Source organism: Buteo buteo, chromosome 4 (genome assembly GCF_964188355.1).
Source record: "Buteo buteo chromosome 4, bButBut1.hap1.1, whole genome shotgun sequence".
Taxonomy (NCBI): Eukaryota; Metazoa; Chordata; class Aves; order Accipitriformes; family Accipitridae; genus Buteo; species Buteo buteo.
In genome coordinates this window covers 24,654,037-24,671,857 of record NC_134174.1, presented here as the reverse complement: position 1 = coordinate 24,671,857, position 17,821 = coordinate 24,654,037, and the positions used below count along the sequence as shown (strand labels likewise).

At 44.4% G+C, this 17,821-nt stretch overlaps 1 protein-coding gene across 6 annotated transcripts in view; it reads right to left on the bottom strand.

Moving 5' to 3' along the window:
- Positions 1-16,971, bottom strand: part of CADPS2 (calcium dependent secretion activator 2) — a 330,722-nt gene extending 313,751 nt beyond the window's left edge. For all 6 annotated transcript variants that reach the window (XM_075024996.1, XM_075024998.1, XM_075024992.1 and 3 more), the window contains exon 1: positions 16,572-16,971. In XM_075024996.1, the coding sequence (XP_074881097.1) occupies positions 16,572-16,901 (330 nt within the window). In that variant the 5' untranslated portion in view covers positions 16,902-16,971. The remainder of the gene's footprint in view (positions 1-16,571) is intronic.
- Between the last annotated feature and the right edge of the window lie 850 nt (positions 16,972-17,821).

Here is a 17,821-nt window from a genome sequence, read left to right as displayed (position 1 = left end):
CACAGGAACAAGAACCAGAATTTCAAAGTGATTCAGTTGGTCCCTAGCACAAGTGTGAGCACTGTTCCCAAGAAGCACAGAAATAATGACTGACCTTCAGAATATTTCACTGTATGTTCTTTGTGCCAGCTTTTCCAAAAATTATAATTACTTAGAAGTGCTGAGGAGGATTAAGGCAGACAGGCCAAGGCTCCTCACAACTTTCCAATGTTGGGAGATTTCTGAATTACAGCACCACAGGCAGGATCAAAGATGAGGTAGACCCAGAAGTCACTGGTTGTGCTCTATTCAACCACAAGGTTGTGGGGTCAAAGGAAGTCAGGAAGGAAGCACTGATCTATGTCTTTTGTCGCTCAGAAAACCGATGTATATACATGTCAGTGGGTTTGAAAACAAAAACTTTGGCTCAAGTATGCTGGATAATATTTTAGAGGGGAAAATTAACTCCAAACATTGCAGCATAATTGCACCATTACACGGTGTCTGCTACGAGCATTCAAGTCATATGCAAAAGTGTAGTAAAAATTCACAAGTCGAGATGCATTCTGTAGAGAAATCTGCATGTCCTGACAATTTAACCTCCCATGGTCAGCAAAAAGCTTGACCCAACAGATGTTTGTTAAACTCTGCTCTGCAATGTGCCAAATGTGGCCAGGGCAGAATGCCAGAAACAGCCTTTTTAGAAGCTTATTGGACGACCTGGAACTCAGGACTTTTGACAGCAGTTGGGCTAAAAACAAATTAAAAGGAAGGCACGCAGCAATGCTGCAACTGAATGCATATGAATTGTGCCACTGAACAGTCTTTGTTCTTTATCACTGCAGCATTTAATTATTTTGAGAGCTTGCTGATATGCATGGTTATTGAACATGAATCCAGTCTCAGCAGTTTGTATTTTGTCAGAAAGATCTTTTAGCCTAGAAACTGAGAAGTGATATTTTTTTTCTCTACGCCGAGAAATTAAGAGGAGTCAGTCAATTCAGTCATCTAGACTGAAGAGCTGAGAGACCTGAACAAGGTGGCATGGAAGTTCTTTAGAAGAAGAGTCTGAAAGTTGTCCAGCATTGCCCAAAGAAACCTGTCTCCCAAAGTAGGGCAGCAGGTCTCTACATTCAGAGGAGCATAGACTCCTCAGGAGAAGGACATAAAAGTAAGGTTAGAATCAGGGTAACAGGGCAATGTCTGACACAGAATGGGAAGGATTAGTCATACGAAGTCACAGATTTACTAGAATTATTTAAAAGATGATGAAGTAATCCGTTTGCTTTTTATTCTTGCTTTCTGGCTAAAAGAATTCTGTAGATCTTATCTAGACAACAGTTAAGCAGTTGAGATACTGCCACAAAGGGGAAAAAAAAAAAATCCATAAAAACGTGAGGATAAGTGTTAAAGGAGAAATAGCAGGCCTCTAGAAAGGTAGCTGCAAAGTTCTGGAGGGCTGTAACTGCAAATTAAACATAAATGCAAAATTTCCATACTTGTTATGACAGAGAGAACAGGAACATGACATTGTAATCTTCTGATTTTGAAGACACGTTGAAATTCAAGGCTGGGATGCACTAGCACACAGAGTGGATAGGAAAACCATATGGGAAAACACAGCCAGTGTAGGAGCTGTGGTTAACAGAAACGGGGTGAAATTCAGCATCCCATGCTTCAGGCCAGGACTCACAGGAACTTCTGTGAGATTTTTGTTCTCCTTCGCTGCTCCGAGCTGAAGGCTCAGATGCGCTGCCGGAGCACACCCCAGGCACCATGCTAACGTGAAAGGTGACACGAGAAGGAGGGTGCGTTAATTCCAGCCGCAAAACACACAGAGAAAGGCTGTTAAGATAATCAGAGAAGGAGAGAGACTACTGCCTGAGGGATGGTTCCGAGCTTGGATTGTTTCATATAGCACAACGAGACACCATCCTCTATTAAATCCTTCAGGAAGGAAAAGCTGTTATTTTAACTGAAGGGCAGAACTGACAGAACAGCAAGTGCATATAAAACAAACTGCAAATGGATTCAGTTGGGAAACAGAAGTCTCTCAACTACTAGAGTAAAGAAAAACAGTGGGGATACCTACTAACTGAAGTTTTACCTGCAAAAAAGGGGACAACAGGTCTCTTTTGGACATGAGACTGCCTCAGTCCAGGAGGTCCCTTCCCATTTGGTGTAAAACTACAATACACAGTAACTTGTGCATTGAAGACCTTCATCAACTCTGCAATAATTTTGCAATATAAGCTTTCCATCCCATGACAAAGCAATAATTTCATTCAGCCACGATACATCCCAGGGTGCTTACTAGGTGTACCTGAGGCACACTGGCTTTGTTAGCCTAGCTTACTACACGTTCTGTCAAAAGCAAAGCATTTAATTAAATAGATATCACTAAAGGCACAAATACAGTAGCAGAGCTGTTTGGCAGCAGTGGTGCTATTCCCTAGTAACTATTTTGTGATTCAGAAAGAATCTTCTGAACTGGCAGGTGGATAAAATACCTGTTTTAACACAAGAACTATTGAGGGGAAACCTACAGATATCCTATTTGTGCCACCTTTCAGAAAAAGCCTTTATTTTTGTTTACCAAGTTGTATGCACACAGTTTGCAAACACACACACGAAACTGCTTAGAAGCCACTGCATCAGAAACAGTGTCCCTAACTCAGCCTATATCAAAGCATCCACAAGTTTATGACTCGTCTTAAAAAAAAAAATAAATTCTCCTGCATTAAATGCCATCCCCTTTTTAAAACTGTATTAGTTTAGTCCATTCTGATGTTTCTCACTCTTCTGCACTGATTGCACAAATTTATTCACTTGCTATAGAAAAAAAAACAAATTATTTCAATGTTTTATTGGGCTTACAATTATTAGGCTTAAAATTAGCAAACAACTTACAAGCATTTTGATAGTACCCTAAGTGCTGGTTTTTTTACTTATTCATATGAATGACTGTAGTGAATAAATATTACGTGACACCTGCCTTAAACACACAAATGCAGATACTGTCCGAGGATGGGTTCATTCTATTGACAAAATGATCTAGTTTCTCACTCTGAATCCTTCACTCTTTTTGAAAGAAAAGGTTAGAGGCTACCTATCTTCTGATGTTATTATGCAATTCTGTCCATTTTCCATCCTCTCCAGCATTATAGATAGAAATGGATTTGCATCGTTGACCACCCATATTGCTCAGAGCTTCAACAACTCACACCTCTTTACTCAATCTCTCAGTCTACATATCACTCCAGCTATTATAATCAGTATGCGTTACTCCATTTATCTTATTAGCACTGAGGCAGTGATCAGTCTGATCACTGATGTGAAGAAACTGTTCTACTCTAACCACATCACTCTTGAAAATAAAATGGGCCATCTTCTTTTTTTCCCCAAAGAGGGGCTTATGACAGCTGTGCTAGTTGCTCTGTAGCCTCACCGAAGTCAGAGTGAGAAAAAGGTAAGAGCTATCTGCACAGTTGTGCAGTGCTGGGGGTAATTTGGGGGGGGGGGGAGAATGACACTTTTTTTTTTAACCACACAATCAAGATAGTTGTTTTCCTGTTGGAACTAATTACTTTTCCACTGTAGGCAAAAAAATACAAATTGAATCAAATTAGGAAAATAAATTATCCTTCACACTGAGAACACACATGCCATGTTTTAATCCAGAGCCAGTTTCTGCATCCAATGTATAAATCCATCCTCAAATACAAAACCAAATCAGATATTTAAGTCTTATGCCTGTAAGACTTAAAGAGCAGAAATAGAAAAGTAGAAATTCAATGTATTGTATTCCACAGGGCATACTCTGAGCTAGCCCTAAGGAATCGGATCAATTCTAAAAACTCAGCATTAATAAAAAACAAAACCTCTACTTAAGCCATACCTCCTATGGCTTAAGAGAAGCCATAGGAACATCTTTGCTTCCTTATCACAAGATTTATGAGTTTCTTTTTACATGAAGTAGCTACCGAACTGAACCAAGGCAGAAATACAGATCTGCAGGGTTTGGGGTGTTGGTTTGTTGTTTTGGTTTGGTTGGGGGTGGGGGGGGGTGTTGTTCATTTTAAAGAAAATAAATGGCAATTTACAATTTTTACAACAACAAACAGAAAAAGATGTTTCTGAAAAAGTAGTAGTATTAAATGGCTTGTATTCAGTATTTTATGCTCAATGTGTAATCTCTTTAAAACAGATTGGATCATTACATGCTACTCCCTTCATATCAGTATCTGTACCTTTTTTCTCCTTTTATATACAACCGTACACATGTGTATTTTTCACGTCCCATAGGGAATTTGGCAGAACCACAGCGTGCAGGGAAGCGGGGATGCCCCACCAGCAGCAGGACCCCCCTGCCACGGCCGCACAGTGCGGTCATGGTCTCACTTCAGGCGTACAGGAGTTGACTGTTTCCCCATTCCAGTACATGAATATATTCAGAATTACAACGCACAACCTTATGGGACCAAAAAGATACGGATAAATTTATTGAACCCCAGAACAAGTAAAAGACACTATGGAGGATATGGATATTCCAGTTCTGGGTCTGCTCCCTCTGTGAACACGAATCCCATGTAAAGGGGGGCTCACTGCAGTTATCGCAGATCAATCAGCAAGAATTAAACGTAGTGCCTGTCTGGGATACACCATACAGCAGTGGGTTAGTCTCACAGCCTAATTACTTGAAGGCACCCACGTCCCTCTTGGCTGCCTCCACGCACACCCCAGCGCTTCGGGGCACCTCCAGCCTCCCACCTCAGCCTCCAGCGGATGCTTTAGAAGCAGCATAGGAAATTACACTTAGGGTTGGATGCTTCCAAGCATTTATAGCTTTTTTATTCCTAATCTAAGTTTCTATAAACATGTCAAAGTAATTGAGGACCAGGGCTATTTAAAGATTTCAAGTTTATAAAATAAGGAGTGCCCAATTAGGCAGCAACACCCAGACAGGTGCCTGGATAAAACTTAACCCCTGTTAGCCCCTTTAAAGAACTGCTTAGGATAAAAAAACCTCATTAATCAGGCCAGATTTTTTTTTTTTTTTTGTGGTGAGGAAAATAAATCTAAACTTTCCATTTTTGTTCTGTCAGATGTAATTTTCAGATTGCTATTTTTTCAAGAACGTAGAAAGGAGAAATCACCGTCCATTTGGTGGCCTGTACACTTGATGGCCAACAGTTGCCCCACATACACATGCTACTAATCAACACAGAGAGGATGTTACCCAGAGGCCCTCTCCAAGTATTAAAGAACTCACTCAATTGTACAAGCAGCAGACTACTGCAAAACCAGCTATTAAAACAAAATACAGTATGTCAGCATATTTCATAAGCAGGTTCTATTGAAGTCATACATAAAAAAGAAATAATTGAAGAGAGCATTTGATATTAAAATGGAAATACTATTCCTATTCTACCTGTCATTCTGCCCCCATTAATCCCTCCCTCAGCACTAGAAAGTATAAGCACAGTGACCTCTTACAAATCAGTCCAGGTCTATCTGCGGGATTAGATTCAGTGGATGGCTCAGGGTGTCACAATATTTTCCAAGGGCACTTTATTTGCTGTCTGAAGATACTCTTGAAAATGATTTCTCAGTCATTAATTATGCATTCTATTTCTTATAATCAGTTCTTTTAATTAGCATCCCAGGCAGCTTTGCTGGGGATCCCACACTTTTAGTAATTAGGGGCAGTTTGTTGCCCCTAATTAACTTCAGACATAGCAAGACTCTGTTACTTCAGCTGTTTTTATGTTTGCATTGCATATTCTGTCCTGCTTTACTGGCTCAGAAAGGAGACTGCCCTGTTGTGCTATTTATCTCATGTAGGTTCCATCACTCTTTCTTGACTCTGCGTTAGTTGCTCTAATTTTAAATCTCTCTGACTCTCTCTGAAGTCACGTCTACGCTGACAAGCAGTGTGACACCAGAAAAGTGCATCTCTACAGTGAAACAGTTCACATGGAGGACCTGACACCAACCCTAAATGCATTTCAGGAGGCTTTAACCCCTCTCCCGTTGTATGGGCTGAATGTGCTCCCAGAACCTAACTTCTGGTTTACCTTTGCCCACACATAAGACATATTCTTGCAGTCTAAACCAGAACTCTGCAAGTGGGACAAGGAGGGTGACTCTAAAGCACACTTCTGATCAGAGCTAAAATGGTAATGCAGATAATGATGTTGTTGCTGATTAAGTGTGTTACCTTTGGGGATGGTCTTAACTTTTTACAAGTGCCTCAATTATCTCAGCACATCATACTTCTGCAGCTACTGGTCAGCAGCCATGACCACTGCACATCAGTCCAACACCATCAGGCATGGATTAGTAGAATACAGCAATCAGGTTTACGAATAGATTTTTATAATACTGGAAGAACTCTGCCAGCCTGTACTGTCTCCTTCCCTTGTGGGCTGCTGTGCATAATTAAGTGCACTTGTAACAGATACAGCTTGTAATACAGCAAAAGGGTCATGTACAGAGGCTTTAGCCAGTTTACTGATTTTATCACGTCTGTGACCTCTTGAAGGCCATTCCAGACTGAGTTCTAACAACTGGAGTTAGCAAATTAACGTGTTAATAATCTATTAGAGTTTAAATAGCCAGAACACGTAAAACAGCTAGCGGTTTAGTGAAAATCCGAATAATTTTGTAGCATTTTAAATAAATAATACTTCTCATGCTTACATGATGTTTTTCATCTACAGACAGCAAGCTGTATTAAAGTAGTAGAAAGACTGTTGTAACCCAGTTGCTCCAATGTAACTTTGAGGAAGAGCCAAGCAAAGACCACTGCTAATACCCAGCCCTGTTCACTGTGTACCGCTGTCCTTCCTTGCCATTTAGAAAGTAAAGGGGTCTTAAAAATTCCCCACCCCAGCCTGTGGGAGGTGGGGAGAAATGAATCTTCATCTGACTGTAACAGCAGTCCCGTACGGTACTAACCATCCTGCAGACAGGCTGTCCGAGTGAGTGCCGCCCACAAAAAGGCTCACATACTCTGATACTAGCGGGTGGCTGATCTGCAGATCACCTTTAGATTACACAGTTAAGAATGACATTCTTAATTTATTTCCTCTTCAGCAACACATGAGCAAAATATATCTATATATCCACAGGCTGCCAGACCTCATAATTCTCAGATTACCTTTACAGGATGTTTATTTTTTTATATTCCAAGTCATAAAACAGAAGGCTTATACACACAAAACATGGCTAGTCACTTTCTAACATTTATTATCAAGGAAAAAGGCCTGGAAGCATTAAATAAGGGTACCTAAAAACTTGGATGACAGAGAAAGACAACTTTAAAAGTTGGCCTTAAAAATCTCGAGTGATGTTTTTAAAGTCATTGAATTTCGGAGCCAAAGCATGCTGAAAAGAACCGAAAACCATATAAACAAGATTGGTAGAATTTGTATCACAGAATATTTAAGCTAAAATGCTTCTAATTACTTCATCACCACGTACTAGCAAGCTCAGAACCTCCACCGTTTTTAGCATCTATGTGGTTAAGAGAACGATACTGCATTTGGTGTTAAGTCACCGCAAGCTGAATCTAAGTGTCTGTTCAGGCAAATACTCCAACTCTGCAAGTTGAAGATTACTAGAAACAAAAAATTTCTAATGGAGTTTGTTAACTTCCCTCTCCAAATAATACCGCTATTTGTTGCTCTTCAATCCCCACTGGTAAGAGACTGAAGAATCCTCTGCCTTTTAATGACACTGTAGGAAGGAAGAGAGAGTCAGAGGGGAACCAACTGCTAAGATGATTTAATATCAGGTCTATACCAAACAACCACTTCTTTTTTATTTTTATTTCTTTTCTTTGCTTATGCTCCATCCATAAGGAGATCAAAATTAAAAAAAAAAAAACAAACTCGTCAATATTAATATTTTAACACTAATGCATATTTGATGTATTAAACAGTTGGAATGGCGAAACATTCGTAGAACACTTTTGAATGAGAAACAGCCGCCAGTACCTTGCTACAAGGCCTCAGAATGCATAATTTAGAAATAAATAAAGGAATGTATGAGCAATACGCACAAATTGGGGATGCTCCCCAGCAAAAGCCAGCAAGATAAATATTCGGTGTAGACTGCCTGGAGGTGGATTTTATTATTTTTTTAAAAAGAAAACTCATTAATTCACTGTAAGAAAAACCTAAACACATAAACCAACTGCAACCTTCTGCAGAAAAAAAAATCTGAGACCATGAAAACACTGTTTTCCCCAATGCACTATATATCCTAACACTGATTTCCATGGACTCCAACTTCTGAGCACGAAGTTTCTCACCAACTCTTTGCCCTTGCTATTTTCTGTTACACTGACATGGATATTGAGACTATTCACTTTTTTCCAGCTTAATCCTTATCTCTTTTTCCTAGCCCAATATCTTTCTTGCAAACTCTTATTCCCCAAGATACTCCTCCTTCATTTCTGTTTCATACTGAAAAGTGTAACTCTCACGGCCAGTGGATTTCTCTGCTACAAATTCATTCCTCTTAACTTTGTCATTGTCCTTGCTGAACCGTTCCTTTACTCCAAAATTAATTCAGTTCCACGTACTTTCTCAATACCTTCAACTCAGTCCATGAAACTCTCCGTCACTGATTTCCATTTCTCCCCTAATCTTTGTAAATGTACATCATCTCTTTGGAGATCTCATTTATACACTACCTGAGCTTTGTCCTTTCTTCCACGACCTTTTCTGTGGCCCAAACAAGTCTACTCAAAGCACTATCCTAAGGATTTTTTTGGTGTGTGTCTACACTATCACTCAGAGTACCCCTCCAGCACTTTCATTAAAAAGAAGCTGCTGGCCTCTATTTCCAAAACCCCACAGCCAAGACAATTTAACATAAATGAATAATTAATGCATGAGAGAAAAATGGAAACAGAGCTGGAGAAAAATTGTTGTACAATCACCTTTTCTTCTAATTTTTCTTCACCAGGTCATGTAGTTAAAGAAGTACTCACTGTAGCTCTGTTCATTCTTCACAGTCCTGTTAATTAATGCTTCTTCCCCTTCCTGACAGGAAAAACACTCAAGAACATTCTTAAACTTATGCATACAAGTAATCACGCTTGAAGACAAGCATATGCTTTATCTCCTCACTGCAAAATAAATAAGAACCAGGAATAAATTTTTTTGGGCAAGTACCATCAACTTCTAGAGAATTTTAAACAAAAACTGAAAAGCCTTCAATGCTTATGGCTGTGAAAATAACCTCCAAAACGCAAACCTAAGCCGATTCAGCCCGGTACCCACATGCAAACACTCTGCCTCTCCTGTTGCTCCGAGTTTCCCCCACACAGCAACAAACTGAAAACTGCCTTTTCACAGCTGCTATTCTGAAACCTGGGGGAATCAGCTGCAAGGCACAAGAGCTGGGCTGCTTTCAATTCGGTGCCAGCACTTCTAGGCAGAAGCAGGCATTGGATAGGCACTAGGCAAGCGGAGCAGATGCTGTTCCTCTCCCTGCCTCCCCCCCGAATGGCAACAGCTAGAAACCAAGGAGAAGTTTGAGTACCAGACCTGTGTACGCCACAGCCATCAGCAGGCAGCAAGAGGAGTAAGTTGGAAAGAAATATAGGAGGCATCTTTGCAGCCACTGTGCCAAAAAACTATAGGAAAAGAGACTTTAAAAGTTTAAAAACCTCAGAGGCTGGCACCCAGTTCAGACAAAGCAATACACTAACTGGGGCTTAGTACAATTAAATATAGGACCAGAGTCAAGGCACGAAGACTAGCACCCCAACACACACCCTTCAATCAGCAGAGGAGAGCCAAGCACCTTCCTAGAAGAAAACGCATCATCCCATCTTCCCCCATGGACACCTCTTGGGTTGATAAATGGGAAGCAAGTTTTGTCCCTGAGCTATTAGCTTTCCAGTTCTAGCAAGCATACGAATAAAAGGGAAGCAGCAGGAGACAGAGATGTGTTAAGCCAGCAAAGCAGGAGACGTCTACATACAAAAAAGAAACAAGGATAACAGGAAAGTATAAACACAAATACAGAGGTACATTAAAAAAGCAAAACAATATATACCGAAAGCAACTTCAGGATGATATTCACCAGTATTAAAAAGAAATGGTGCAAAGACAGAGAGAGAAAAAACAAGTGTAATAAGCAGCATGCAAATGGAGAAGTGATTGGTTAGTAGCGTTCCCAAAAATGAACTGGTGACAATAGGTGTGCTTGGGGGAGGAAGGTTGCGTGGGGGGCGGGGGCAGGAAATGGTAAATCTGTTTTTATAGAAATACATCATTCAATGAATAGTCAACCAGCAATCAACAAGTATTTTCTGCTCTGGCAGTATTCCACAGTTAAAGACAGTACATGGTAATGAGTATTTTGATATACCGCCCCTCTCCAGATACAGGGAAAGGAGTATGGTTTGGAGGGGAAAAAGAGTATTTTCACCAGCTTTGCTCTTCCATGATAGCAATGAATATGTTTCTCAGATGATGTCAGAGAAAGTTATAAAGACAAGATGAGCTGATTTGGTATTTCTGCTTCTCTGTCACCAGCTACCAACGGTTCAGATATACAAAATACAATGTGAGAATAACAACTGCCTGCAAAGGGCAAGAAATGCAAGGCAGCCCAGCCAGCCAATTCCCCCATACTGTTCCTGCAGAGATGGTGACAGTAAACTGATCCTTCAAACTCCCTGCCAGCTCCCCTGTAGAAAATACTAAGTAGACTTCCTCAAGCACTTTAAATGGGGTATTTGCCAACACAGTTAACACACTCATCAAACTACGTGGGTGACAGAAAGAAACGAACAAACTGAGGTCACTCGTTCAGAAAAAAATTTTAAAATTGTCCCCTCAAATAACAGTAATTAAAAAATAATCAAATTTCAAAGGCAAGTATGGGTAAAAGAGACAGGGAAAACAAAACAAGCAAGCAAAAGAAGAGACTGATGAATTTTTCAGCATAGTAAACTAGATTTGCAGACTGTCCACACAGCTGTTTACCAAGGCCTCATTTACCCAGCACACTGCCTAGCTTTTGGCCAAGCCACACCAATCAATGCTGAGCTGGCGGGGCAGCAGAAGAATATAGGATTAAAACAAAACTCTGACGGATTGTCATTTCTGAAGTGGCGTTGGTAACTAGAAGGCTCTGCTTCTCTCACCACCCTTCAGTATTTCTTCAGCCACCGTTGACTCAATTGCCCATTGCAAGCAATTTTCCTACTGCAGGCAAGAACAGCTTCTTCCCCAAAGAGCAAGTTCTGACTAGGGCAAAAAGATCTATTTGCGAATAATCTTGCCTCAGCATGTATAGAGCTGTGTAGGCCACCATCTTAAGGCAAATAAACTTGATTTAAAATTACTTTCTGAAACACTTCACAAAAAAATTGAAATTTCTAAAGGAACGGAAGACATCTTCCTAGAAAGCTCTTCAGCAGAATTTTGACCAGATGGCCAAATTTTATAGCTCAGCTCTTCCTCTGAAATATGTCTAGAGTTTCTGGCAACAATGGCTTTGGATATACTCTCCTTGCTACCTTACCAGTGGGGAAAGCAGCATCTTATGAAGGAGGCTCAGAAGCCAAAAGACAATTTTTCTTTCCCAGAACATGCTCAGCCAATAAATAAGTAGATACACATCACCAGCTCAAAAGGAAGAAAAAGTGGTGCTTGGAGCAGGAGAAATGAAGACATTGAGAATTAAACTGTGATCCAGAGAATGAAGTCTATCCCTATAACCAACATTTTCCTGATAAAGTTATTTAGTGGACACGTATCATTACAAACCTCTCCTTCAGACGTAAAGTCCAAGAAACAGAAACGAACAAACTCATGGAGTTCGGATGAAAACAAATTACTGATTATTACCACCCCTACTTTTAGAATTAACTGGAAGTCAATGTTTTTGATCTACTCATGATTGAGCAGGTGGACAGAAGAGAAGAAAGAGAAGGAAAACAGGCCATCATGTATTCAGGAAGTAAGCTCATCTAGTTCCGATTTCTACTCTGCAGAACTAACTCTACCACACCTTGAAAAATCACGCCATGCTTCAGTTCCACATCTCCAACGTTAGCTTATTCTTCCTTCTCCACCACAAACCTACCAGTAACCAGACAGACAGGATGTAATAGTAGGTCACTTACTAGCTCTGAACAGTTAAAAAAGAGTATTTCTACCACATAATCCTACAGATTAAAAAAAAGAAACGCAACCAGATTATAAAAGTATGCGTTTCAGCAAAGTTGGGGCTAAATTACATTGAATTTGGCACCCCGGTCGCAGAAGGCAAAGGCAGGGACTGGGAGCATGAAGAACTGCCCACTGTAGGAGAAGGTCAGGTTCGAGACCACTTAAGGAACCTGAGGGTGCACAAGTCCATGGGACCTGACGAGATGCATCCGCAGGTCCTGAGGGAATGACTGGATTAAGTGGCTAAGCCCCTATCCATCACATTTGAGAAGTCGTGGCAGTCTGGGGAAGTTCCCACTGACTGGAAAAGGGGAAACATAACCCCCATTTTTAAAAAGGGTAAAAAGGAAGACCTGGGGAACTACAGGCCAGTCAGCCTCACCTCTGTTTAACATCTTTGTCGGTGACGCGGACAGTGGGATCGCGTGCACCCTCAGCAAGTTTGCCAGCGACACCAAGCTGTGTGGTGCCGTCAACATGCTGAAGGGAAGGGATGCCATCCAGAGGGACCTTGACAGGCGGGACTGTGTGAACCTCATGAAGTTCAACAAGGCCAAGTGCAAGGTCCTGCATACGGGTCAGGGCAATCCCAAGCATAAATACAGGCTGGGCAATGAGTGGATTGAGAGCAGCCCTGTGGAGAAGGACTTGGGGGTCCTGGTTGACAAGAAACTCAACATGACCCAGCAACGTGCATTTGCAGCCCAGAAAGCCAACTGTATCCTGGGCTGCATCGAAAGAAGCGTGGCCAGCAGGCCAAGGGAGGGGATTCTCCCCCTCTACTCTGCTCTGGTGAGACCCCACCTGCAGTACTGTGTTCAGCTCTGGGGCCCCCAACATAAGGACGATATGGACCTCTTGGAGCAAGTCCAGAGGAGGGCCATGAAGAGGATCAGAGGGCTGGAGCACCTCTCCTATGAAGACAGGCTGAGAGAGTCGGGGTTGTTCAGCCTGGAGAAGAGAAGGCTCTGGGGACACCTTACAGCAGCCTTCCAGTACCTAAAGGGGCCCTACAAAAAAGTCAGAGAGGGACTTTTTACAAGGGCATGTAGTGATAGGACAAGGGGTAATGGCTTTAAACTGAAAGAGGGTAGATTTAGATTAGATGTAAGGAAGAAGTTCTTCACTGTGAGGGTGGTGAGGCACTGGAACAGGTTGCCCAGAGAGGCTGTGGATGTCCCCCCATCCCTGGAAGTGTTCAAGGCCAGGTTGGATGGGGCTTTGAGCAACCTGGTCTAGTGGAAGGTGTCCCTGCCCATGGCAGGGGGGTTGGAACTGGATGATCTTTAAGGTGCCTTCCAACCCAAACCATTCTAAGATTCTAAAAACAAGTTAGCAGAGTTGATGGACTATGGTGCATTATGATAGTTCTTTTTTTTCTTAAAGTTTGATTTCTTTTTTTTTTTTTAATCAATCTTATCTATCACAATAGAGCTGAGCTAATTTTACTTAGTGGGAAGAAAGAAGGATGAGAAAGGACAACAAAGGAGTGAAACACTGCCTGCATTTAAAATTCTTTACGTTAATTAGTATAACTCAGTCCATTAAGTATGATGGTTTCAAGATACCATATAGTACATTTTAATCTGATACTGAAGCAAGAACATGAGAAGCCAGCCATATTGTAAACCATTTCCTTACTGATATTACTATGCAATTGAGGATATTTGATATGTGAATTCCATCTCATTCCCTTACTGGATAATATGTTCCACATTAAAAAAGAAGCAAACTGCATTCTGCAATATTTGCTCAGCAATATGCCAAATGAACTGGCAGAAAGAACAAATTACTTCTGCTCTCAAGCAGGGTGGATACTATTCTTAGGTTATCAGAAAGACTGCTGGTGCAAAAGCATACGAAGAGCACGCAAGCAGAGACAGGCAGACTGGGCTGGGAGCTGGAACCACATAACATTATAGGTTCTGGTTCGAAACCATACCTTGGATTGCTTACGCACTGATGACGGACAGGGCGTGCGGTAGTTAGCTCCAGTTAAGTAACACAGGTAAGGAATCTCAGTCCAGCCCACCATGGACAGCCAGCCACATAACAGAAATCAGATGTGAAGCAAAAGAGCAAGAGATTAGGGGACAGTCTGCATCTGTATCATATCTTGGCAGTGGGAAAATTCACTCAGGAAATAAGACAGACTTTTACCCTATGGAATACGATTCCAGCTATCATACATCCAAAAGCATTCTACTACAGGACACAGTGTAAGACAGGTGGTTGTACTCTCACTCCTAAGGCTGACATGGGGCCAACTGTGCAGCACAGAGAGCAAAAATTAGAGCACAAAAGAGAGCTCCTTCGTACGGCTCTCAGCAATCCTGAACTATCAAAGCAGGTTTTCTGGACTCTCAAAACTCAGGACTAGTTCTGCTACCCTATATTCAGTAATTCATTGGGTAACATATCAAATTGTCAAGTGAGAGGAAGGATGTTTACGTGCATTTCGTTACTATTAGAGAGAGGTGCAACTCCTAGAAAGAATTTTTTTGTGTGCTACATCTTATTTAAAAAACGCTAGTTCCTGACCAGCAAAAGACAAATCATCCTTGTTCTGCAGCTAAATTCCTATGCATGACAAAAATCTCTTTCTACATATAGTAGTTAAACCAAAAGCCAGAGTTCACTTAAAAACAGTAATTAGCAAAAGTAACATTTAGTTTTAGGCATCAAGTCAATTCTGTCAATCAGCCAGTTCATTGCTCATATGTTAAATCCACAACTGTTGTATTTCTGTATTCGCTGCACATCAGTAATCTCTTTTCATACATCTTATTAATAAAAATAATTAATACTGTAGTTATTTTTAAAACACGGTTCCTATACTTAGTGACCGAGATCAGCAAGAACTGCTAAATGTTCAGTATCTTCTGCAGTTGATGGCCAAGAATTGTACCTTGGAAGCTGATGAGCAAAATTTCATCAAGAGGAGGGCAATGCAGCACAGGAGCAGGCCACGCAGTCGGGCTGTGGGATCTCAGCTCTGGAGGCTTCTGAGCCTCCTGCTTGAACCTAGACTGATATCAACACTACATCAGGTCAGCTTGGGCTTTGTCCAGTGGGAAGTCACACTTAGATGATGTCCAGATGTCCCTTCAAAATATCATTTCTATGACGACTCTGGTTTGGGGTAAGGAGTCCTCAGTGGGGTGGTGAAAATTCTCATTTTACCAGATTTTCTTTGGCTTCCTGTTTACAAGATGTCTTTACACAGGCTTCGCAGTTTAAGTACCTAACAATAAAAACAAAATGTTCTTCCAGAAATAATCTTCTTATTACCACCACGTTAGCTTGTCAGGGAATTCACTAAGCACAAATTACCTATAGCAGGCATAATTCAGACACCCCAAAACATTTAGTACTGGACTTTACAAACCCTTAGAGGTATGGAAGTACCAAGGTCATAAAAAGCCAAGTGGAACTGAATTCTTTTTTGTGTCCTGTCACTATCCCTCTGGAAAGTGATGTGGAAGGGGTTTTGGGGGGTTTCTTTTCTGTTTTGGAGTTTGTTTGTTTGTTTTACAGAACTGAAAGTAAAAGAAAAATACACGTATTTTTTTAGACCAAACACTTCCAAGAACTGAGCTTTTAAGTGGTTATCTGGAAATGCAGCACCCTGTTTCAAAAGTTTAAGTATTCTACCTATTCAACAGCTCAAAAGTGACAGAGAACAAGCACCGTTACGGCATAAATACCCACCACACACCTGCCGGTTCTCAAGAGCTCGTCTCTGCTGTACCAGACGCCGACAATAATTTTGGCCAACCTTCACTAGAAGGCCATTCTCATCACAAACACGTATGCTAATGGCTCCTCGGTGCAGAGAGGCCGCGCTTCGTAATTAAGGAAACCAAACAGTCTTCTCGTTCGCCTCTGCACGATGCCCGAATTTGCTCGAGTCGGTACAGGCGGCCAGAACGCCACTTGCAGGAGGCACCCCCGGGGGTGTATGTGCCTCCACCCCCCGGGCACCGCCGAGGAGCAGACTCGGCCCTTCCACCGCGCCGCGGCCCTGCCGCCCTCCGCCCCCCTCTCTCCTTGGCGCGGCCGCTTCCAGCGCCCCTCTAAAAACTCGACAGGACTTGACGCCTCTCGGCTGAGGGACCTCTAGGCGCAGGGGCCGGGCCGGAGAAGCCGCGCCGAAACCCAGCTTCGCGACGCCCTGCTCGCCCGCCGCTCCGCGCTGCCGGCAGGGGCCGGCGGCGGCTCCCCCCGCCCTGCCCGGGCGCCTGACCAAGCGCCCGCCTCAACCTGTTGCGGGCCGGAGCCCGGCGGCGGCGGCGGCGGCGCGGCGCTCGCCGGCGGGCGGGCGGGCGGGCACGGGGTGGCCCGGCGGGGGGCGAGGGGGGGCGGCGGGGCAGGGGGCAGGCGGGGGCTCACCTTCTGCTGCCGGCGGGCCATGTCCGTGGGCTGCTTGGCGTTGAAGGGGTGCGCGATGCACCTGGCGACGAACACGTAGAGCTGCAGCCGGAGCCGCTTCTCCCGCTCCTCTCGCTGCAGGCGCTCCTGCTCCTCCCGGCCCTCGCTCAGCACCGAGGGGCTGGGGCTGGGGCTGGCCGCCCGCGCCGCGCCGGCCTCCCTGCCCCGCGGGTCCCGGGCCGGCGGCGGCAGCGAGCGCGGCGAGCCGCCGCCCGCCGCCACCAGCGCGTCCCGCCGCTCCTCTTCCAGCAGCTCATCGGACTCCTCCTCGCTGGAGGAAGGGTCCAGCATCGCGCTCGGCGGGCGCGCCCCGCGGCCGGGCGCGGAGCGAGGCGGGGAGCGGCGCGCACCTTCCCGGACACGTCGAGTTTACACACACAGACTGTTTCCGACCGGCGGCGGCCGCCGGGCGGGAGCGGAGGGGCGGGGAGGGGAGGCGGGGTCTGGGAAGGGGGTCGAGCCTGGGTTGCCGTGGGAATTCCTCCGAGCGGCTCCCGCCGGAGGCGGGGCCGCGGCCGGGCTGGCACCGCCGGCCGCCCCGGCGGGGAGCCGCGGCCCGCAGGTGGACGGGGGCCGGGGCCGGCCGCCCTGCTCCCAGCGACGAGGGCCCCTGCTGGCCGGGAAAGTCCCCGGCCGCCGCTCAGCAGCGCTGCGCCGCTCGGCCCCTGCCGGTGCTTGGCGGCGGCTGGCCCGGCTGCGCCCTGCCCCGCGTCCCGGGCAGCGGGGCCGGCGTGCCAAACGCGCCCGCCGCTCGGTGGCCGGCTCAGACACACGGGGGGGGGGAGGACGCCGTGCTGGGAGGGGAGAGCGGTGGGCTGTGCCCCCCCCCCCCCGCCCCCGACTTGGCTCGGCCCGGCTGGCCGCCGACCCCCGGCTCGCTGGCAGCCTCCACCACGTAGTATGGGGGGAAATGCGGGGTGTCTCAAATGGCCCCCAAGAGAAAGAAGCCGCCCACACCGTGCCTTTGTGAGGTGGGGAGTGAGCTGATACTGAAGAGCGCGTTGCTCTTGCAGGATACTTCTGGTGGGAGCCTGCCGGTAGTTGACAGCTCTCTGAAATTGTTGTTCCAGGCTGTCTGCGCATCCAGGCAGGTTCATGTTCACAGTGGTTATCTTCACAGTTAAGGCTGTGAGAAACGTGAAAGCCTACCACTGTGACTCTCTAAAATGAAATAAAAAAGGCTGCTTCACCATGTGAGAGCTAAATCTCTA